At 46.4% G+C, this 17,881-nt stretch overlaps 1 protein-coding gene across 2 annotated transcripts in view; it reads right to left on the bottom strand.

Moving 5' to 3' along the window:
• ENTPD7 (ectonucleoside triphosphate diphosphohydrolase 7) overlaps positions 1-17,881 on the bottom strand; it is a 50,659-nt gene that overhangs the window by 30,531 nt on the left and 2,247 nt on the right. For both annotated transcript variants that reach the window (XM_073595556.1, XM_073595557.1), the window contains exons 2-3: positions 12,918-13,025; positions 10,774-10,956 (exon numbers count right to left, since the gene is read on the bottom strand). In XM_073595556.1, coding sequence (XP_073451657.1) covers positions 10,774-10,956; positions 12,918-12,925 — 191 coding nt within the window. In that variant the 5' untranslated portion in view covers positions 12,926-13,025. The remainder of the gene's footprint in view (positions 1-10,773; positions 10,957-12,917; positions 13,026-17,881) is intronic.

The raw sequence follows: 17,881 nt of genomic DNA, 5'->3' as shown, positions 1-17,881 counted from the left end.
AGAGAAGCAGCCAAGAGGTCCATGGTAACTCTGGAGGAGCTGCAGAGATCCACAGCTCAGGTGGGAGAATCTGTCTACAGGACAACTATTAGTCGTGTTCTCCACAAATCTGCCCTTTATGGAAGAGTGACAAGAAGAAAGACATAAGAAGTCCTGTTTGCAGTTTGTGAGAAGCCATGTGGTGGACACAGCAAACATGTGGAAGAAGGTGCTCTGGTCAGATGAGACCAAAACACTATGTGTGGTAGAAAACTAACACTGCACATCACCCTGAACACACCATCCCCACCGTGAAACATGGTGGTGGCAGCATCATGTTGTGGAGATGCTTTTCTTCAGCAGGGACAGGGAAGAAAACCTGTTAGAGTCGGCAAAAGACTTGAGTCTGGGGCAGAGGTTCGCCTTCCAGCAGGACAACGACCCTAAACATACAGCCAGAGCTACAATGGAATGGTTTAGATCAAAGCATATTCATGTGTTAGAATGGCCCAGTCACAGTCCAGACCTAAATCCAATTGAGAACCTGTGGCAAGACTTAAAAATTGCTGTTCACAGACGCTCTCCATCCAATCTGACAGAGCTTGGGATATTCTGCAAAGAAGAATGAGCAAAAATGTCCCTCTCTAGATGTGCAAAGCTGGTAGAGACATCCCCAAAAAGACTTGCAGTTGTACTTGCAGTAAAAGGCGGTTCTACAAAGTATTGACTCCGGGGGGCGCTATACAAATGCCCCCCACACTTTTCAAATATTTATTTGTAAAAAATTTGGAAAACAATTTATCATTTTCCTTCCACTTCACAATTATGTGCCACTTTGTGTTGGTCTATCACATAAAATCCATTTACATTTTTGGTCGTAACATGACAAAATTTGGAAAATTTCAAGGGGTATGAATACTTTTTTTAAGGCACTGTATAAAGTCTAGCAGACATGGGCTCAGTGAGTGCAACTACAAATACCAACAATCTCCCCCCTGGGATGGAAGATAATGAGTTTCCTCCACCAAAACATGTGCTTCAGACGAGCTCCGAAAATCTCCATGACGAGCAGATTAGATTTAATGAATTGTCTGGCTGGGTTTGGTGGCCTTTGATGTCTCCTCCAGGATCTGATCCCAGCTTAGAGTTTTCAGCAGAACATTGTACACAATCATATCTAATGATCTGAGGTCATTACCAGAAGACTTGAATCATTTTGCAGCTTCAGAACACCGGCAGGTGCTTGGGAGGGAAAGAGAGGGGGGGGGGGGTGTCCAGGAACTCGGCATCTGGGATTTCAGAGACACGTATGACCCTGGAGGCAGCTGTGATCATCACAAGTGTGCCGTGAGAGCGCCAACACCTGGTACCCTGGAATCTGGACTCATTACAGAGGAGTCAATGCAAGGCCTGGGAGATCAGCATTACCGAATCCACCAACCAACGGCCTCCAACCTTCCTCTGCATGTACATATATCACCAATAATGATCTGATCAATGGGGGGGGGGGATTAAAAAAGGTGAGACACCCACTGACAATACCCAGGTACCCCACCAACTAATCACTTAGAAAGCAAGCACTAAGCGCCATTGATAGGAGTCGGAATCCAAGTCACATGACGAGTGAGGTCCCAAGTCTTCTTTTCTCTTCCTTGCAAAGCTGAGGCCTCCTACAGGTCCCTCCTCACTCCCAACTGACTTCCCTGTGGCAGGATCCGCTCAGTGATGTCATGAAAGATGCACCAACAAGGTTGGCTGGGGGTAGCCCGGACTCACTGAACACCCCTCAAAGGCAGAGGGTCATGTGATGGTGGACTTTGGCAAGTGAAAATGAGGTTAACCACTTCCCGCCTGGCTCCCATACATATACGGCGGCAGGTTGGCTTTCCTGCACGAATCGCCGTAGACGTACGGGGGCTCCTTTGAGAGCCATAGCATGGAAAGTAGGGAAAATGGGGACAAAGGGGGTAATGGGACTTTGTATGTCTTTGTCCCCTAGTGCCTCCAACCATCATTACTACCAGCCATGTTCTTCTACTATCTACCCTTAGGTTAGAGTGTTGGGACCATAGAATTTGCTCCTTCTCTTCCTGTTCTAATTACCATTGATTATGAATTCACCTTGTATTATAGGTATTCCCAGTTTAAGCTGCTCCTGATGAGTGGAGACGAAACGCGTCAAGCTTTCATATTTGATGTCGTGTCACAGTAATCATGTTTATACCATGGGTTTGATTTTGTCTGAATCATCAATTATTTTAATACCGATCATGTTTGTACACATTTTGGGTATACTGCTGGTTTCATCATTAATCATGTGTTACTATGTATACTATGCCATCAATTATATTTTTATGCGATTTACCAAATCATGTTTTATCTTACTCTGTAACATACTAATCAATCCATTATGATTACCATGCATTGCACTATGCTCAATCATGTCATTAAATATTATATCCTCCTTATCTTATTGATTGATTCATTCTACCCTAGTGTGCTGTTTCATACAAAGTCCCATTACCCCCTTTGTCCCGATTTTCCCTTCTTTCCATATTAATAGGGATCTTGACCTGCGTACTGGATGATCATGGTCTCATATAAAGTCCCAACAACAATCTCCTTCGCCTTTACAAGAGCCATAGCAGGCGCACGCTTGCTGCGCAGTGGGGGACCTGATGCACGTGGCCGGCGGGAGCGATTGCCCCTGGCCACCCGCGATCGCGGGCCACGAAAGCAAGAACGAGGATTTGTGTGTTTGTAAAACACACAAATCCCTGTTCTGACAGGGGACAGATTGTGCTTTCCTACTAAGTAGGAACAACGATCTGGCTCCTCCTCTAGTCAGTCCCCTCCCAGTTAGAAACACACCTAGGGAACACATTTAACCCCTTGATCGCCCCCTAGCGTTAACCCCTTCCCTGCCAGTGACATTTATCAGTGCATTTTTATAGCAGTGGTCCCAAAAAAGTGTCAAAAGTGCCCGATCTGTCTGCCGCAATGTTGCAGTCCCACTAAAAATCGCAGATCGCCGCCATTACTAGTAAAATAAATAAATAAAAATGCCATAAATCTATTCCCTATTTTGTAGACGCTATAACTTTTACGCAAACCAATCAATATATGCTTATTGCGATTTTTTTTTTACCAAAAATATGTAGAAGAATACATATGGGCCTAAACTGATGAAGAAATTTGTTTTCATTTTTTTTTTTTTTTTTTGAATATTATAACAAAAAGTAAAAAAATATAGTTTTTTTTTTTCAAAATTGTCGCTCTTTTTTTTGTTTATAGCGCAAAAAAAAAAATAAATAAAAAGCTCAGAGATGAGCAAATACCACCAAAAGAAAGATCTATTTGCGGGGGGGGGGGGGGGACGGGACGTCAATTTTGTTTGGGTGCAACGTTGCACGACCGCGCAATTGTCAGTTAAAGCGATGCAGTGGCGTATCATAAAAAATGGCTTGGTCATTAAGGGGGGCAAATCCTTCCGGGGCTGAAGTGGTTAACCACTTGCCCCCTGGAAGATTAATGACCAGGCCACTTTTTGCAATACGTCCTTTTTTTCCCCACAAATAGAGCTTTCTTTTGGTGGTATTTGATCACCTCTGCGGTTTTTATTCTTTGCGCTATAAACAAAAAAAAAAAAATAATAATACTATTTACTTTCGGCTATAACACATATCCTTTTTGTTTAATAAGTTTTTATTAAAGAAAATATATCATGCATACAGTTGTAACAGTTATAACACAAATCTTCGAATATTTTAACAACAAAGGTTATAGGATTTGTAGAGTTCGCTACTTAGTTAGTTTTGTCAGGTGCGCTTAAAAAGTTACAATAAGTCAACCAAGCAGCTGATTTGGATAAAGAAGTGTGAGCTAGGTGATCATCATACATTAAGTGGAATTAAAATAGAAAATATTGCTTTAGTTTAACAAAAATATACATCAGGACAAAATAGTGGTAAAGAGAGAGAGGATAGAAAAGAATGAGTTGAAGATGGGAAGGAGATAGGGTAGGAGGTTGCTGGCATGCTAGACCATGTATTGAGCATAGGGGAGGATTATCTTGGGTGGGTGTTTAATGGCTATGCTAAGGTATTTGGGTTGAGGGGTTAGAGCAAGAGGTTTATATATGTGGCAGTAGTCTGAAATTTTTTCCAGGGTTCCCAGGTTAAGGAATGTTTCTGGGAGGTCCCTCTAATATTGTGGGTGATACTCTCCATAAGGTATACATTGTCAATCATTTGTAGCCAGGCCTTCATAGAGGGAATAATTGGTTGGCCCCACAATGTGGGGATTAAGGCTTTGGCAGTGTTTAGTAGATGAGGGATGATTGATTGTTTGTACGCCTTTATGGGGGTTTTTGTGATATGAAACAGAATAGCCCATGGGTCATTTGGTATTTGAACATCCGCTATCTGAGCAATCAGAGTGCGAATGTTTTCCCAGTATGGTTTAATCAATGGGCAGAACCACCATATGTGTGCGTGAGTAGCTTTGTTCCCACAGTTCCTCCAGCACAATGGGGAACTGGCGGGGAACATTTGGTGTAGGCGAACTGGGGTGTAATGCCACCTGGTGAGCAGTTTATAGTTGACCTCTGTCATTCTTGAGGCCATGGACGAGGTATGAGCAAGTTGGAGGATCCTATCTTTTTGGTTGTCAGTTAGGGAGAGACCAAGGTCAATTTCCCATTTAATCAGGTAGGAAGGAGGGTCTGGGTTTTGAAGTGTAATAAGAGCTTTATAGAATATAGAAATGCAATGTAGAGGGGGGTCTTTTGGAAAGAATATGACTTCTATTTCGTTTAAATCGCTAATACCCCTAAGTGGATTAGGAAGGGAGCTTAGAAAGTGTTGTAATTGGTGGTATCTCCATTTATCTAGGAACGTGGCTGGTTTAGGGGTGAGGATTGAAGTTAAGGGTTTAAGTATATTGCCTTTTAGAACATGGTGTAATAAGAGGGGATCCCCTGACCTCCAGGACTGAAAACCTGGGTCCAAAAGACCTGGCAAAAAGTATGTGTGATTGAGAAGGGGTAACAAAGGGGAGTCATAATTCCAGGAATGTTTTTTGTGTAGTGCATCCCATATATCCAAAGAAGAAATGGTAAGGGCCGAGGTGGTGTGGGCGAGGTTCCTGTGGGAGCGGGGTATCCAGGGAGCCATTGAAAGGTCCACTCCACTCAGGTGATATTCGATTTGTACCCATAGCTTCCTGCCAAGGGCATATTTCCATTCAGCTAGTCTGGCCAGTACCGCTATAACACATATCCAATAAAAAAAATTGAAAAACAACATTTCTTCATAAATTTAGGCCAATAAGTATTCTGCTACATATTTTGGTAAAAAAATCCCAATAAGTGTATATTGATTGGTTTACACAAACATTATAGAGTCTACAAACTATGATATATCTATGTATATATATATATATATATATATATATATATATATATATATATATATATATATATATATTTTTTTTTACTAGTAATGGTGTCGATCAGCAACTTATAGTGGGACTGCGATATCGCGGTGGACAAGCGGTCACTAACACTTTGTGGGAACCAGTGACACTAATACAGTGATCAGTGCTAAAAATATGCACTGTCACTGTACTAATGACACTGGCTGGAAAAGGGTTAAACATCTAGGGCAATCAAAGGGTTAAATGCGTGCCTAGCCAGTGTTTTGGTGCACTGTGTGCTGCTTTTACTAGGGAAAGAAATGAATTTTATTCTTTGCTTTGCAGGAACACAGAATCCATCCCTTCCCCGTGTGAGAACGGAGATCTGGCTTGTTTACATAGATCGCCACTGTGTGTTCTTTACCGATGATCAGCGGGTGCCTGATGACATTAGTGCCCGGCACCCACAGATTGGCTTTTGCTGTAATAATTCACAGCAGAAGCGGTGCCCCCTGCTGGCGGAAATGCCAAATCACATATACAAACAAAAAAAAAATACTTAGATCAAGGTTTTCTCTAGGTCAGTGCCAGGGTTAGTATTTGGGTCAAGGTCAAAGGTCAGTAATTTTTTTTTTTTGGACAGGATTTTTTTTTTCTTTTTTAAATTGGTATCAGTGAATTTTAGGTAGGATAAAAACATAAAATAAAAACAAAAAAAAAAGCAAAGTGCACACTATAGTTTTCGGCCCGTACTACGGGTACAAACCACAACTAACATACACATATGTGGTATCGCCACGATCGTCAGGAGCAGGATTGGGTTGTTCTTTGGTGGAAGGTTATGGTAGTAGAAAGAAATATACAGCTAAATTAATTTTTTTTATTTTTTTACCATTTTGGGCCAGTTCATTTTATTTTCTTTTTTTAATAAGGAGATATCAATTACTTTTTACCACCAAATGAAAGCACAACTTGTCCTGAAAAAAAGAAAAAACAAAAACAAAAAAAAAAAAAAACAGTATAATCCACCTGGATGTACAAAGTAGTTGTGACTATATGTACGGATTTACCAACACATGTCAAAAGTTGCAAAATTGTGCTTAGGCAATAACATTTGTTTAACCACTTCCATACCGCAGAATGTCATATGACATCCTGGATTTTCAGTGGTGATATCTGGATGATGGGTGTAGCTACAGACATCATTCAGATATATTTTTTCTCAGCTGGCAATTCCGTACAACATAAGAAGCATCACAGCGGCTGTTCAGTCGCTTGATCATTATTACAGGCAGCAGGAGGGCTCAACCACCGCCCCCCCCCCCCCCTCTTCTTCTACCGGCTCGCTCGTGAGATCGGCGAGCCGGAGAAGGAATCCGCCGACGCTGGAAGTTAGTCAGAGAAAACCGAGGGCCAGATGGTCCCCAGCAGTCTCTATGACTCTCAGGCCCGGGCGCGAAGTTGCAATGTCATGTTTGGGCCGGCGGAACTAAACAATGCCGGGGACTCAGCTGGAAAGCCTGAGATCATTAATGTTTTGTTTTTTTTCTCTCAGGTTTTCCAACCAGGAAGAGAAATGTGGGGGTCTTACTGACCCCACATCTCTCCATAAAGAGGACCTGTCATGCCCTATGCCTATTACAAGGGATGTTTACCATCCTTGTAATAGTAATAAAAGTGAGTAAAAAACTTTTTTACAAAAAAGGGAAAGTGTAAAAAAAAAAAAAAAAAAAAAAAAAGAATAAGAAAATTCAAGCGCCCTGTCCCCGCACACAGAAGCAAATGCATACGGAGGTCGCGCCCGCAAATGTACATGACGTTCAAACCACACGGTATCGCCGCGAGCGTGACATGTGAGGTATCTATTTACTTATTTCAGAGCTCTTCTCAGCGATCACATGATGGGCTGGCTCTCTCTATCCTCTCCCGAGTGATGTCAGCAGAGGAATCTCGGCCCTGCCCCCGTGGCATCTATCAGACGGGGAGAGAAGAAAGCCAGCCGATCACGTGATCGCCGAGAAGAGCTCTGAAATGAGGTATAGCAGACCTTTTTTTTTTTTATATATAAATCACACACACAGGATTAGAACACAGAGGGGATGGTATGAAGATGTGAAAGTGGCCTTAACAACCACTTTAAGGCTCCATTCACACTTGTTGGCCTCTAAAAGTCGACTTTGGAATGCATCTTTTACTCAACTTTGGATGGGTGCAACTTGGATACAACTTTGACCAAAGATAATGGACAACTGTTGCACACTTGTTGCATTGTAGAACATTCAAGAACGACTTTGGTGCAACTTCTGGAGGGTTAAAATTGAAGTCTATGGCCCTCAAGTTGCATGGAAGACGGACCAAAAGTTGTGCATGAACTACTTTGAAGTCACTGCAACTTTAAGTCGCACAAATATGAATGGTTATCACTGGGGAACGAATTGTCAAGCAACTTTGATGTCCAAAATTGCATGACAAGTCGCACACGTGTGAATGGAGCCTTTTTTCAATGGCTGCACAACCGGCTCCCCCTTCAAAGTCAAGGACTCCTCTGAGTCTGGCTCCGCTGTAAAGCCCAATACACATGTGCCAAAAGTCAGCTAGTGCAGCAGGGACAGGCTTGACTTTTAGTACATGTGTAGTACAGTCTGTTCAGTTTCTATAAAATGGTCTTACTGGAAAAACCGGCATTTCACCGCCACTTCAATCCATGGGTTGAATAAGAACAAAAAAACACCCACACCCCTGAACATGTACACCCAGCTTAATTCAAGAAAGCGTGAGTAGATCTGCCATTTACCATCCCTCCCCCCAGGCTGAATGAATCTGGAAGCATTCCACAGGGTTCTAAATGTTCTCCACTGATCAGCTCAAGTGTGGTGAACCACAAATAGTCTGAGATGAGCTGCGATCATCAGGATCAGGATCACAACTCATCTCCGTATCATAAAAGGACACCTTAGTGTAAGTTTTATAGACATTTCTCGACATGTAGGTATGGGCAGCACACAGCAAAACAAACCTTGTAGAGGTCTAAACTCAGAATTCTCCCTTCTGAATCCTCCCCTATAGGATGGCAGAGATACTCCTCCCCCTCCACCTAGAGAAAGACCAGGAAAAGAATCCCAAGTGTAGATGGCGCCACATTTCAAGGTACATGCCGCTGCCACCCCCCCAAGACCACGCAGCTGTCCCACAAAGCCCCCCCCCGCCCCCGAATTACTTTGAGGGACACAGATGTCGTCGTCCCCCAGGTCACTTCAAGGGACACAGACATGTCCTGCCCCCCCCCCCCCGGGTCACTTCAAGGGACACAGACATGTTGCATGTTGTCTCCCCCCAGGTCAATTCATGGGACACAGACATGTCCTGCCCCCCCCCAGGGTCACTTCAAGGGACACAGACATGTCCTGCCCCGAGGTCACTTCACAGGACACAGACATGTCCTGCCCCCCCCCCAGAGGTCACTTCAAGGGACACAGACATGTCCTGCCCCCCCCCCCCAGGGATCACTTCAAGGGACACAGACATGTCCTGCCCACCCCAGGGGTCACTTCAAGGGACACAGACATGTCCTGCCCACCCCAGGGGTCACTTCAAGGGACACAGACATGTCCTGCCCCCCCCCAGGGGTCACTTCAAGGGACACAGACATGTCCTGCCCCCCCCCAGGGGTCACTTCAAGGGACACAGACATGTCCTGCCCCCCCCCAGGGGTCACTTCAAGGGACACAGACATGTCCTGCCCCCCCCCCCAGGGGTCACTTCAAGGGACACAGACATGTCCTGCCCCCCCCCCCAGGGGTCACTTCAAGGGACACAGACATGTCCTGCCCCCTCCAGGGTCACTTCAAGGGACACAGACATGTCCTGCCCCGAGGTCACTTCACAGGACACAGACATGTCCTGCCCCCCCCCCAGGGGTCACTTCAAGGGACACAGACATGTCCTGCCCCCCCCAGGGGTCACTTCAAGGGACACAGACATGTCCTGCCCCCCCCCCAGGGGTCACTTCAAGGGACACAGACATGTCCTGCCCCCCCCAGGGTCACTTCAAGGGACACAGACATGTCCTGCCCCCCCCAGGGGTCACTTCAAGGGACACAGACATGTCCTGCCCCCCCCCCCAGGGGTCACTTCAAGGGACACAGACATGTCCTGCCCCCCCCAGGGTCACTTCACAGGACACAGACATGTCCTGCCCCCCCCCCCAGGGGTCACTTCAAGGGACACAGACATGTCCTGCCCCCCCCAGGGGTCACTTCAAGGGACACAGACATGTCCCAGCATTCTGATATCACAAAGAGAAAAGCTTTGTGGCTGGAGGTGCTGCGACATCAGAATATTTTGGGCTCTATAGCGGGGGTAGGCAACCTCGGCCCTCCAGCTGTGGTGAAACTACAAGTCCCATGAGACATTGCAAGACCCTGACAGTCACAGGTATGACTCCTAGAGGCAGAGGCATGATGGGATTAGTAGTTTCACCACAGCAGGAGGGCCGAGGTTGCCCACCCATGCTCTATAGTTGGCCACAAGCAGAGCCATCATCATCACCCAGGCTGCTTTCAATCATCGGCATCTTAAAAAAGAAAACAAGACAGAGTTGGAGTCATCACATGACATGAAGGTTCAATACAAACAGGGGAGACCACATCACCGCAGGTAACATCCACCGCTCAGCCAGAACATTCCAATCACTGACTGTATACAATGTATATATATCCCCTGGCTGATTGTATACACCGATCAGCCAGATCAGTCTGACCACTGACAGGTAACATGAAAAACATTGATTATCTGGTTACAATGGGATCTGTAAGTAGATGGGATATATTAGGCAGCAGGTGAACATGTTATCCCTGAAGATGATGGTCATCTGGGATGCCACAGACCAGTCAGGGTGGCCACCCTGACCCGGGTCCACAGTTGTCTCCCCCTTGCATCCACCCCTCCCTCCTGCATCTACCCCCTCCCCCCCCCCCCAGCACCCCTCCCTCCTGCATCTACCCCCCCCTCCCCGAGCACCCCTCCCTCCTGCATCTACCCCCCCCTCCCCGAGCACCCCTCCCTCCTGCATCTACCCCCCCCTCCCCGAGCACCCCTCCCTCCTGCATCTACCCCCCCCTCCCCGAGCACCCCTCCCTCCTGCATCTACCCCCCCCTCCCCGAGCACCCCTCCCTCCTGCATCTACCCCCCCCTCCCCCAGCACCCCTCCCTCCTGCAGATACCCCCCCCTCCCCCAGCATCCCTCCCTCCTGCACCTACCAATTTTTCCCTTTTTAAAGGGGAGATGGGTTTTAAAAAGAAAGATAAAAAGGGGGGCGCCATTGTCACCCTTCATTCCTCGAAGTGTAAGTTCTGTAATAAATGCAGCATCTACTGACCTCCTGAACTGCTTGTCCCGGTAGGTTTTGGGGCTCCAGATTTGGGGGTCTATCACGGCTACCAGAAGTAGAAGTAGTAGGACTATGAGGATGACCAGGAGGACCACCCGCTGGCGGGAGAACTGCGTCACCGAGGGCAGGCTGCAGTGCCAGGAGCCAGGAAACAAGCAGGAGAAGCTGATTCTGGAAGGAGAAATATACACAGGATAAGAAATCAGAATCTGAAACCATCTTCACCATAGAGAGCCCCCAGTATAGATACCAATAGACCAGCACTGAACATCTCCCCTGAAGAACACCTCCACCTATGTTCTGGACAGGAGGAGAGGGGGATGTGCTCTGTAGTCCAGCAGAGAAGGAGAACTTTGGTAGGGATTGACCGATTATCGGTGCGGCCGATATTCACTTCTTTAGAAGTATCGGTCAAAAAAATGACCGATATTACAGATATTGCTTCAAGGGGTTTTACCGGGGTGATGCCTGCAGCTGCAGGCATCACCCCGGTACCGTTCTTTAGAGTGGACGGACGGCTTTACTGTAATAACAACCCACGTGGCTCAGCCGCCACTCGGCTGTTATTACAAGCAGCGGGAGGGGACGTTCCCCCCCCCCCCCACCCTCCCACCGCTCGCCCGGGCTCTCCCGTCCCACCGGGAGGCCAGAGCAACCAGCCAGCACGCCCGCCAGCTGGCCGAAGACCCCAACAAAGCCGATGCTTCCTACGGGTCTCAGATCTAGTAATCCGGATTATCATGACATCACTTCCCAGATTACTGGCATCTTATAGGCGCCAGTTTTAAAAAAATAAAGTATTCAAAAATGCCGATCTTGACGTTTTGAATACTTTGAAGTGCAGAGGAGGGGTTTGAGGTCCCCGGATCCCTCCATAAAGAGTACCTGTCAATGCCTATTACTGTCACAAGAGATGTTTACATTCCTTGTCACAGCAATAAAAGTGATAAAAAAAAAAAATTTAAAAAAAAGATTAAAATGACAGTGTAAATAAAAAAAAAAAAAAAGTTAAATGTACAAAATATCTGCAAAAAATATCGGCAGGAGAGGTGGCCGAAATATCGGTATCGTATTGGCACCAAAAAAAAAAAAAAAAAACGATATTGGTCGATCCCTAAACTCTGGTACCGGTGACAACACCGCGTGGGATTTTAGTACAGCAGAAGGTGGAGTTGTCAGCTCAGTACAGGAATTCACTGGATTTCTGGCAGATCTCAGAGGATTTCCTGTACTTGCAGCAGATGGGGAAGTGAAGAGCTCACATGGACCGCACAGGTTCAGAGATTTTACTTCGGTCACATAAACTGAATGCGTCACACAAGCAATCTCACCACAATGTACAGCTAACAGAGCCCCCCCCCCCCCCCCCCCCCGAAATTCTATAACAGCAGCCGATAGGCTGTTCCAATATCCAAAGCTACAGCAGTCAGCTGCCAGGAGTCACACCGCAGAGATCCCCTCAGCAAAGAGAAATTCCCCGCTCACTTACCAGCAGCTTACACATGTATCTGCAAAATGTGTGATAGCTAAAGCCCTGTGTTTACCGTGAACGGTTAGACGGACAATTTGGGGTGTTGCGAGCTGGGAATTTTCTTTGTTGTTTTCTGACATGTGTCGCCCTTCCATGTGCTCCTTGCTGCAAAGCCCAGTTATAGGTTGGGGTCATTGCCGTTTGTTTGTACTTTTATTTATCACATTGCGGGAATAAATGGGGACAGACTCAGGAGGAACCCAAATAACACGTCTAAAAACCCCCATATGAGGGTCCAATGTACGGGATGCACAGGAAAACACACAACCATCCAGTCCAACCAATCAACTGCTGAGCCTGCACTAAACACCACCATGAAAGATACCCCCCCCAATCTACTGATCTGGATTTTACAGATTTGTCCACCTCCCCCCAAACACTGATCTGGAAAATTTCTGTAAAAATCCAGATCAGAGATATGCCCCCCCCCACTGATCTTGATGTTTCACAGTCTTATCCCCCCCACAGTCCCTTTCCCCCTGCCCTATCTGGATTTTCACAGACATGTCCCCCCCTCCCTCCAGCCACTGATCAAGTTCCTCAGAGAGAATGTTCCACATCACTTCCAGCCACCATACGACATCCAAACTGATAGACTTACCTGGCCATAAGCAGCGATCCCGTCACCTCCTCTCCTCGTCTTCTCTCCACATGTCACTGGAAAGTCCAGCCACAGCCTCCAACATGGCAGCCTCCTCCTCCACGCCTCCTGTAATGACAGATATAAATGAGGATTGTAGGGACCTGATCTGCAGCCAGTGTGACGGGGAGGTTAATCATTACCCCGAAGCTTAGTGAGCCAAGGACGGAGATAACAACCCCAGAGAGAGGACCGAGAGAGCAACCCCAGAGAGAGGACCGAGAGAGCAACCCCAGACAGAGGACCGAGAGAGCAACCCCAGACAGAGGACCGAGAGAGCAACCCCAGACAGAGGACCGAGAGAGCAACCCCAGACAGAGGACCGAGAGAGCAACCCCAGACAGAGGACCGAGAGAGCAACCCCAGACAGAGGACCGAGAGAGCAACCCCAGACAGAGGACCGAGAGAGCAACCCCAGACAGAGGACCGAGAGAGCAACCCCAGACACAGGACCGAGAGAGCAACCCCAGACACAGGACCGAGAGAGCAACCCCAGACACAGGACCGAGAGAGCAACCCCAGACACAGGACCGAGAGAGCAACCCCAGAGAGAGGACCAAGAGAGCAACCCCAGAGAGAGGACCGAGAGAGCAACCCCAGAGAGAGGACCGAGAGAGCAACCCCAGAGAGAGGACTGAGAGAGCAACCCCAGACAGGGGACCGAGAGAGCAACCCCAGACAGGGGACCGAGAGAGCAACCCCAGACAGGGGACCGAGAGAGCAACCCCAGACAGGGGACCGAGAGAGCAACCCCAGAGAGAGGACCGAGAGAGCAACCCCAGAGAGAGGACCGAGAGAGCAACCCCAGAGACAGGAGCGAGAGAGCAACCCCAGAGACAGGAGCGAGAGAGCAACCCCAGAGACAGGAGCGAGAGAGCAACCCCAGAGACAGGAGCGAGAGAGCAACCCCAGAGACAGGAGCGAGAGAGCAACCCCAGAGACAGGAGCGAGAGAGCAACCCCAGAGACAGGAGCGAGAGAGCAACCCCAGAGACAGGAGCGAGAGAGCAACCCCAGAGACAGGAGCGAGAGAGCAACCCCAGAGACAGGAGCGAGAGAGCAACCCCAGAGACAGGAGCGAGAGAGCAACCCCAGAGACAGGAGCGAGAGAGCAACCCCAGAGACAGGAGCGAGAGAGCAACCCCAGAGACAGGACCGAGAGAGCAACCCCAGAGACAGGACCGAGAGAGCAACCCCAGAGACAGGACCGAGACAGCAACCCCAGAGACAGGACCGAGACAGCAACCCCAGAGACAGGACCGAGAGAGCAACCCCAGAGACAGGACCGAGAGAGCAACCCCAGAGACAGGACCGAGAGAGCAACCCCAGAGAGGACCGAGAGAGCAACCCCAGAGACAGGACCGAGAGAGCAACCCCAGAGACAGGACCGAGAGAGCAACCCCAGAGAGAGGACCGAGAGAGCAACCCCAGAGAGAGGACCGAGAGAGCAACCGAGAGAGCTGAATGCATGGCTCAAGACCTGGTGTAGGGAGGAGGGATTTAGGTTTCTAGAGCACTGGGCTGACTTTTCATTTGGGTGCAACCTATATGCTAAAGACGGTTTGCACTTGAATGGAAGGGGGTCTGCTGTGCTGGGGGAGAGGTTTATTGGAAGGCTGGAGGAGTATTTAAACTAGGATTGAGGGGGGAGGGTGAACTAGAATTACATCAAGAAGACAGGTCAGTTAGGGGTCAGACATTAATGGAGGGTGGAATGGGGACAGATGGGGGGAGGGTTATGGCAGGTGTCAAGAAATTTCCCATGTTGCAAACAGCCATTGGAAACTGTAGTGCCATTTGTACTACTAAAAAATATATGAAAAACACCAGACCAAAATGTAATAATGCATTAAAGTGTTTGTTCGCCAATGCCAGAAGTCTGCCAAGCAAAATAGGTGAGTTGGAAGCTCTGGTGCATGAAGTGAACTATGATGTAATCGGTATTGCTGAAACTTGGCTTCAATCCTCACATGACTGGGCTATTAATATTCCTGGCTATGCACTCTTTCGGAGAGACAGGGTAAAAAGGAAAGGTGGCGGGGTCTGTCTCTATGTGAGAAGTGATCTCAAAGCAAGTGTGAAAGAGGACCTGATTGATGGAGAGTGTGATGAGTCTGAAGCATTATGGGTGGAACTACATATAGATGGGCGTAGTTCAAAGTTAATCATTGGAGTTTGTTATAGACCACCCAATGTTAACGAGGAGGTGGAGACTCAGCTCCTTGCACAGATGGAAAGGGCTGCAAGGGCTGGGACAGTGATAATAATGGGAGATTTTAACTACCCAGAAATTGACTGGAGTAATGGCACTGCTGGGACAGTTAAAGGGCAAAAATTTATAAACCTAGTACAGGACAATTTTATGGTCCAGTTTATTGAGGCCCCAACTAGGAATGAAGCTCTGTTGGACCTGGTAATCTCAAACCATGCAGAGCTTATTACTAATGTGCAGATAAAGGAACACCTGGGTAGCAGTGACCATAACATGATTTCATTTGATGTTAGCTGTAAACAAGAAATACATAAGGGAAAGATAAAAACACTTAACTTCAAGAGAGCAAATTTTCCAAGGATGAGGGCTGCTCTCGAGGACTTAGACTGGGAGGGAATATTGGCAGCGATAAACATAGAACAGAAATGGGAATTCTTCAAAAAGACTGTTTGGGACCTCACTGCAAAGTATATTCCCATGGGCAATAAGTTTAAAAGGCTAAAAAGAAAACCTATGTGGCTCACGGTCAAAGTTAGAAAAGCTATAAACAATAAGAAAAGAGCTTTTAAAAAATATAAAAATGAAGGAACACTAGTGTCATTTAAATGCTACAAAGAATTTAACAGAATATGTAAAAAGGAAATCAAGGGTGCAAAAATTCAAAATGAACGAGAGATCGCAAAAAATAGTAGGACAAACCCCAAAAAATTCTTCAAATATATTAATAGTAAAAAGGTCAGGTCTGAGCATGTAGGCCCTTTACAAAATAATCTAGAGTGGGTGACTGGGGACAAGGAGAAGGCTAATTTATTAAATACTTTCTTCAGCTCTGTATATACAAAAGAGCATGGGGAAGCTCATGTCCATAAGGGGGGTGGTATTGACACAGCCCCCAATGATCCACAATGGCTCAAAAGGGATATGGTCCAGAAATATTTAGACAGAATAAAGGTGGATAAAGCACCTGGACCTGATGGCATCCACCCACGGATCCTAAAAGAATTGAGCTCTGTAATTTCAAAGCCATTGTATCTAATTTTTAGGGACTCATTAATGACGGGAATAGTACCGCTGGATTGGCGCAGGGCGAACATGGTGCCTATATTTAAAAAGGGATCAAAGTCTTTACCAAGTAACTATAGACCTGTTAGTTTAACTTCTATAGTCGGGAAGATACTGGAGCGTTTAATAAAAGACCACATAGACGAGTTCTTGCTGGAAAAAAACATTTTAAGCAACAGACAGCATGGGTTCATGAAAGACAGAAGTTGTCAGACAAACCTGATTTCTTTTTATGAAGAGGTAAGTAAAACCTTGGACAGAGGGGTGGCTGTGGACGTGGTTTATTTGGATTTTGCAAAAGCGTTTGATACAGTTCCGCACACACGGCTCATGTGTAAGGTAAAGTCTACAGGCTTGGAAATATCAGTTTGTAAATGGATAGAAAACTGGCTAAAAGACAGAATTCAGAGAGTAGTGGTTAATGATTCTTACTCTGAATGGTCTAAGGTTATCAGTGGTGTACCCCAAGGTTCAGTGCTGGGACCCTTACTCTTTAATATCTTTATAAATGATATTGGATCTGGGATCAAAAGTAATATTTCTGTCTTTGCAGATGACACCAAGCTATGCAGTGGAATAACGTCCTTACAGGATGTCTCCAATTTACAAGCCGACCTCAATGCTCTGTCTAATTGGGCGACTATGTGGCAGATGAGGTTTAATGTTGAGAAATGTAAAGTTATGCACTTGGGGGCTAAGAATATGCATGCATCATACATGCTAGGGGGAGTACAACTGGGGGAATCTGTAGTGGAGAAGGATCTGGGGGTTTTGGTAGATCATAAGCTCAATAATAGCATGCAATGCCAAGCTGCGGTTTCCAAAGCGAGCAAAGTTCTTTCTTGTATTAAGAGAGGTATGGACTCCAGAGAGAGAGAAATATCATTTTGCCCCTGTTCAAATCATTAGTAAGACCTCATCTGGAATATGCAGTTCAGTTTTGGACACCAGTTCTCAAAAAGGATATCGGGGAACTGGAGAAAGTGCAGAGAAGGGCAACCAAACTGATAAGAGGCATGGGGGAGCTCAGCTATGAGGAAAGATTAGAGGAACTGAATTTGTTCACTCTTGAGAAGAGGAGAATAAGGGGGGATATGATCAACATGTTTAAATATATAAGGGGTCCATATAGTGAACTTGGTGTTGAGTTATTCACTTTACGGTCAACACAGAGGACAAGGGGGCACTCTTTACGACTGGAGGAAAAGAGATTTCATCTCCAAATACGGAAAGGTTTCTTCACAGTAAGAGCTGTGAAAATGTGGAATAGACTCCCTCCAGAGGTGGTTCTGGCCAGCTCAGTAGATTGCTTTAAGAAAGGCCTGGATACTTTCCTAAATGTACATAATATAACTGGGTACTGACATTTATAGGTAAAGTTGATCCAGGGAAAATCCGATTGCCTCTCTGGGATCAGGAAGGAATTTTTTCCCCTGCTGTAGCAAATTGGAGCATGCTCTGCTGGGGTTTTTTGCCTTCCTCTGGATCAACTGTGGGTATAGTATTGGGTATATTGGATTGTACTTTTTTTTTTTTTTTTTTTTTTTTTTTTTTATGGTTGGACTGGATGGACTTGTGTCTTTTTTCAACCTGACTAACTATGTAACTATGTAACCCCAGACAGGACCGAGAGAGCAACCCCAGAGACAGGA

The sequence above is a fragment of the Aquarana catesbeiana genome, linkage group LG08 (assembly GCF_042186555.1).
Source record: "Aquarana catesbeiana isolate 2022-GZ linkage group LG08, ASM4218655v1, whole genome shotgun sequence".
NCBI classification, from domain to species: domain Eukaryota; kingdom Metazoa; phylum Chordata; class Amphibia; order Anura; family Ranidae; genus Aquarana; species Aquarana catesbeiana.
This window is presented reverse-complemented; position numbering and strand designations above follow the sequence as displayed.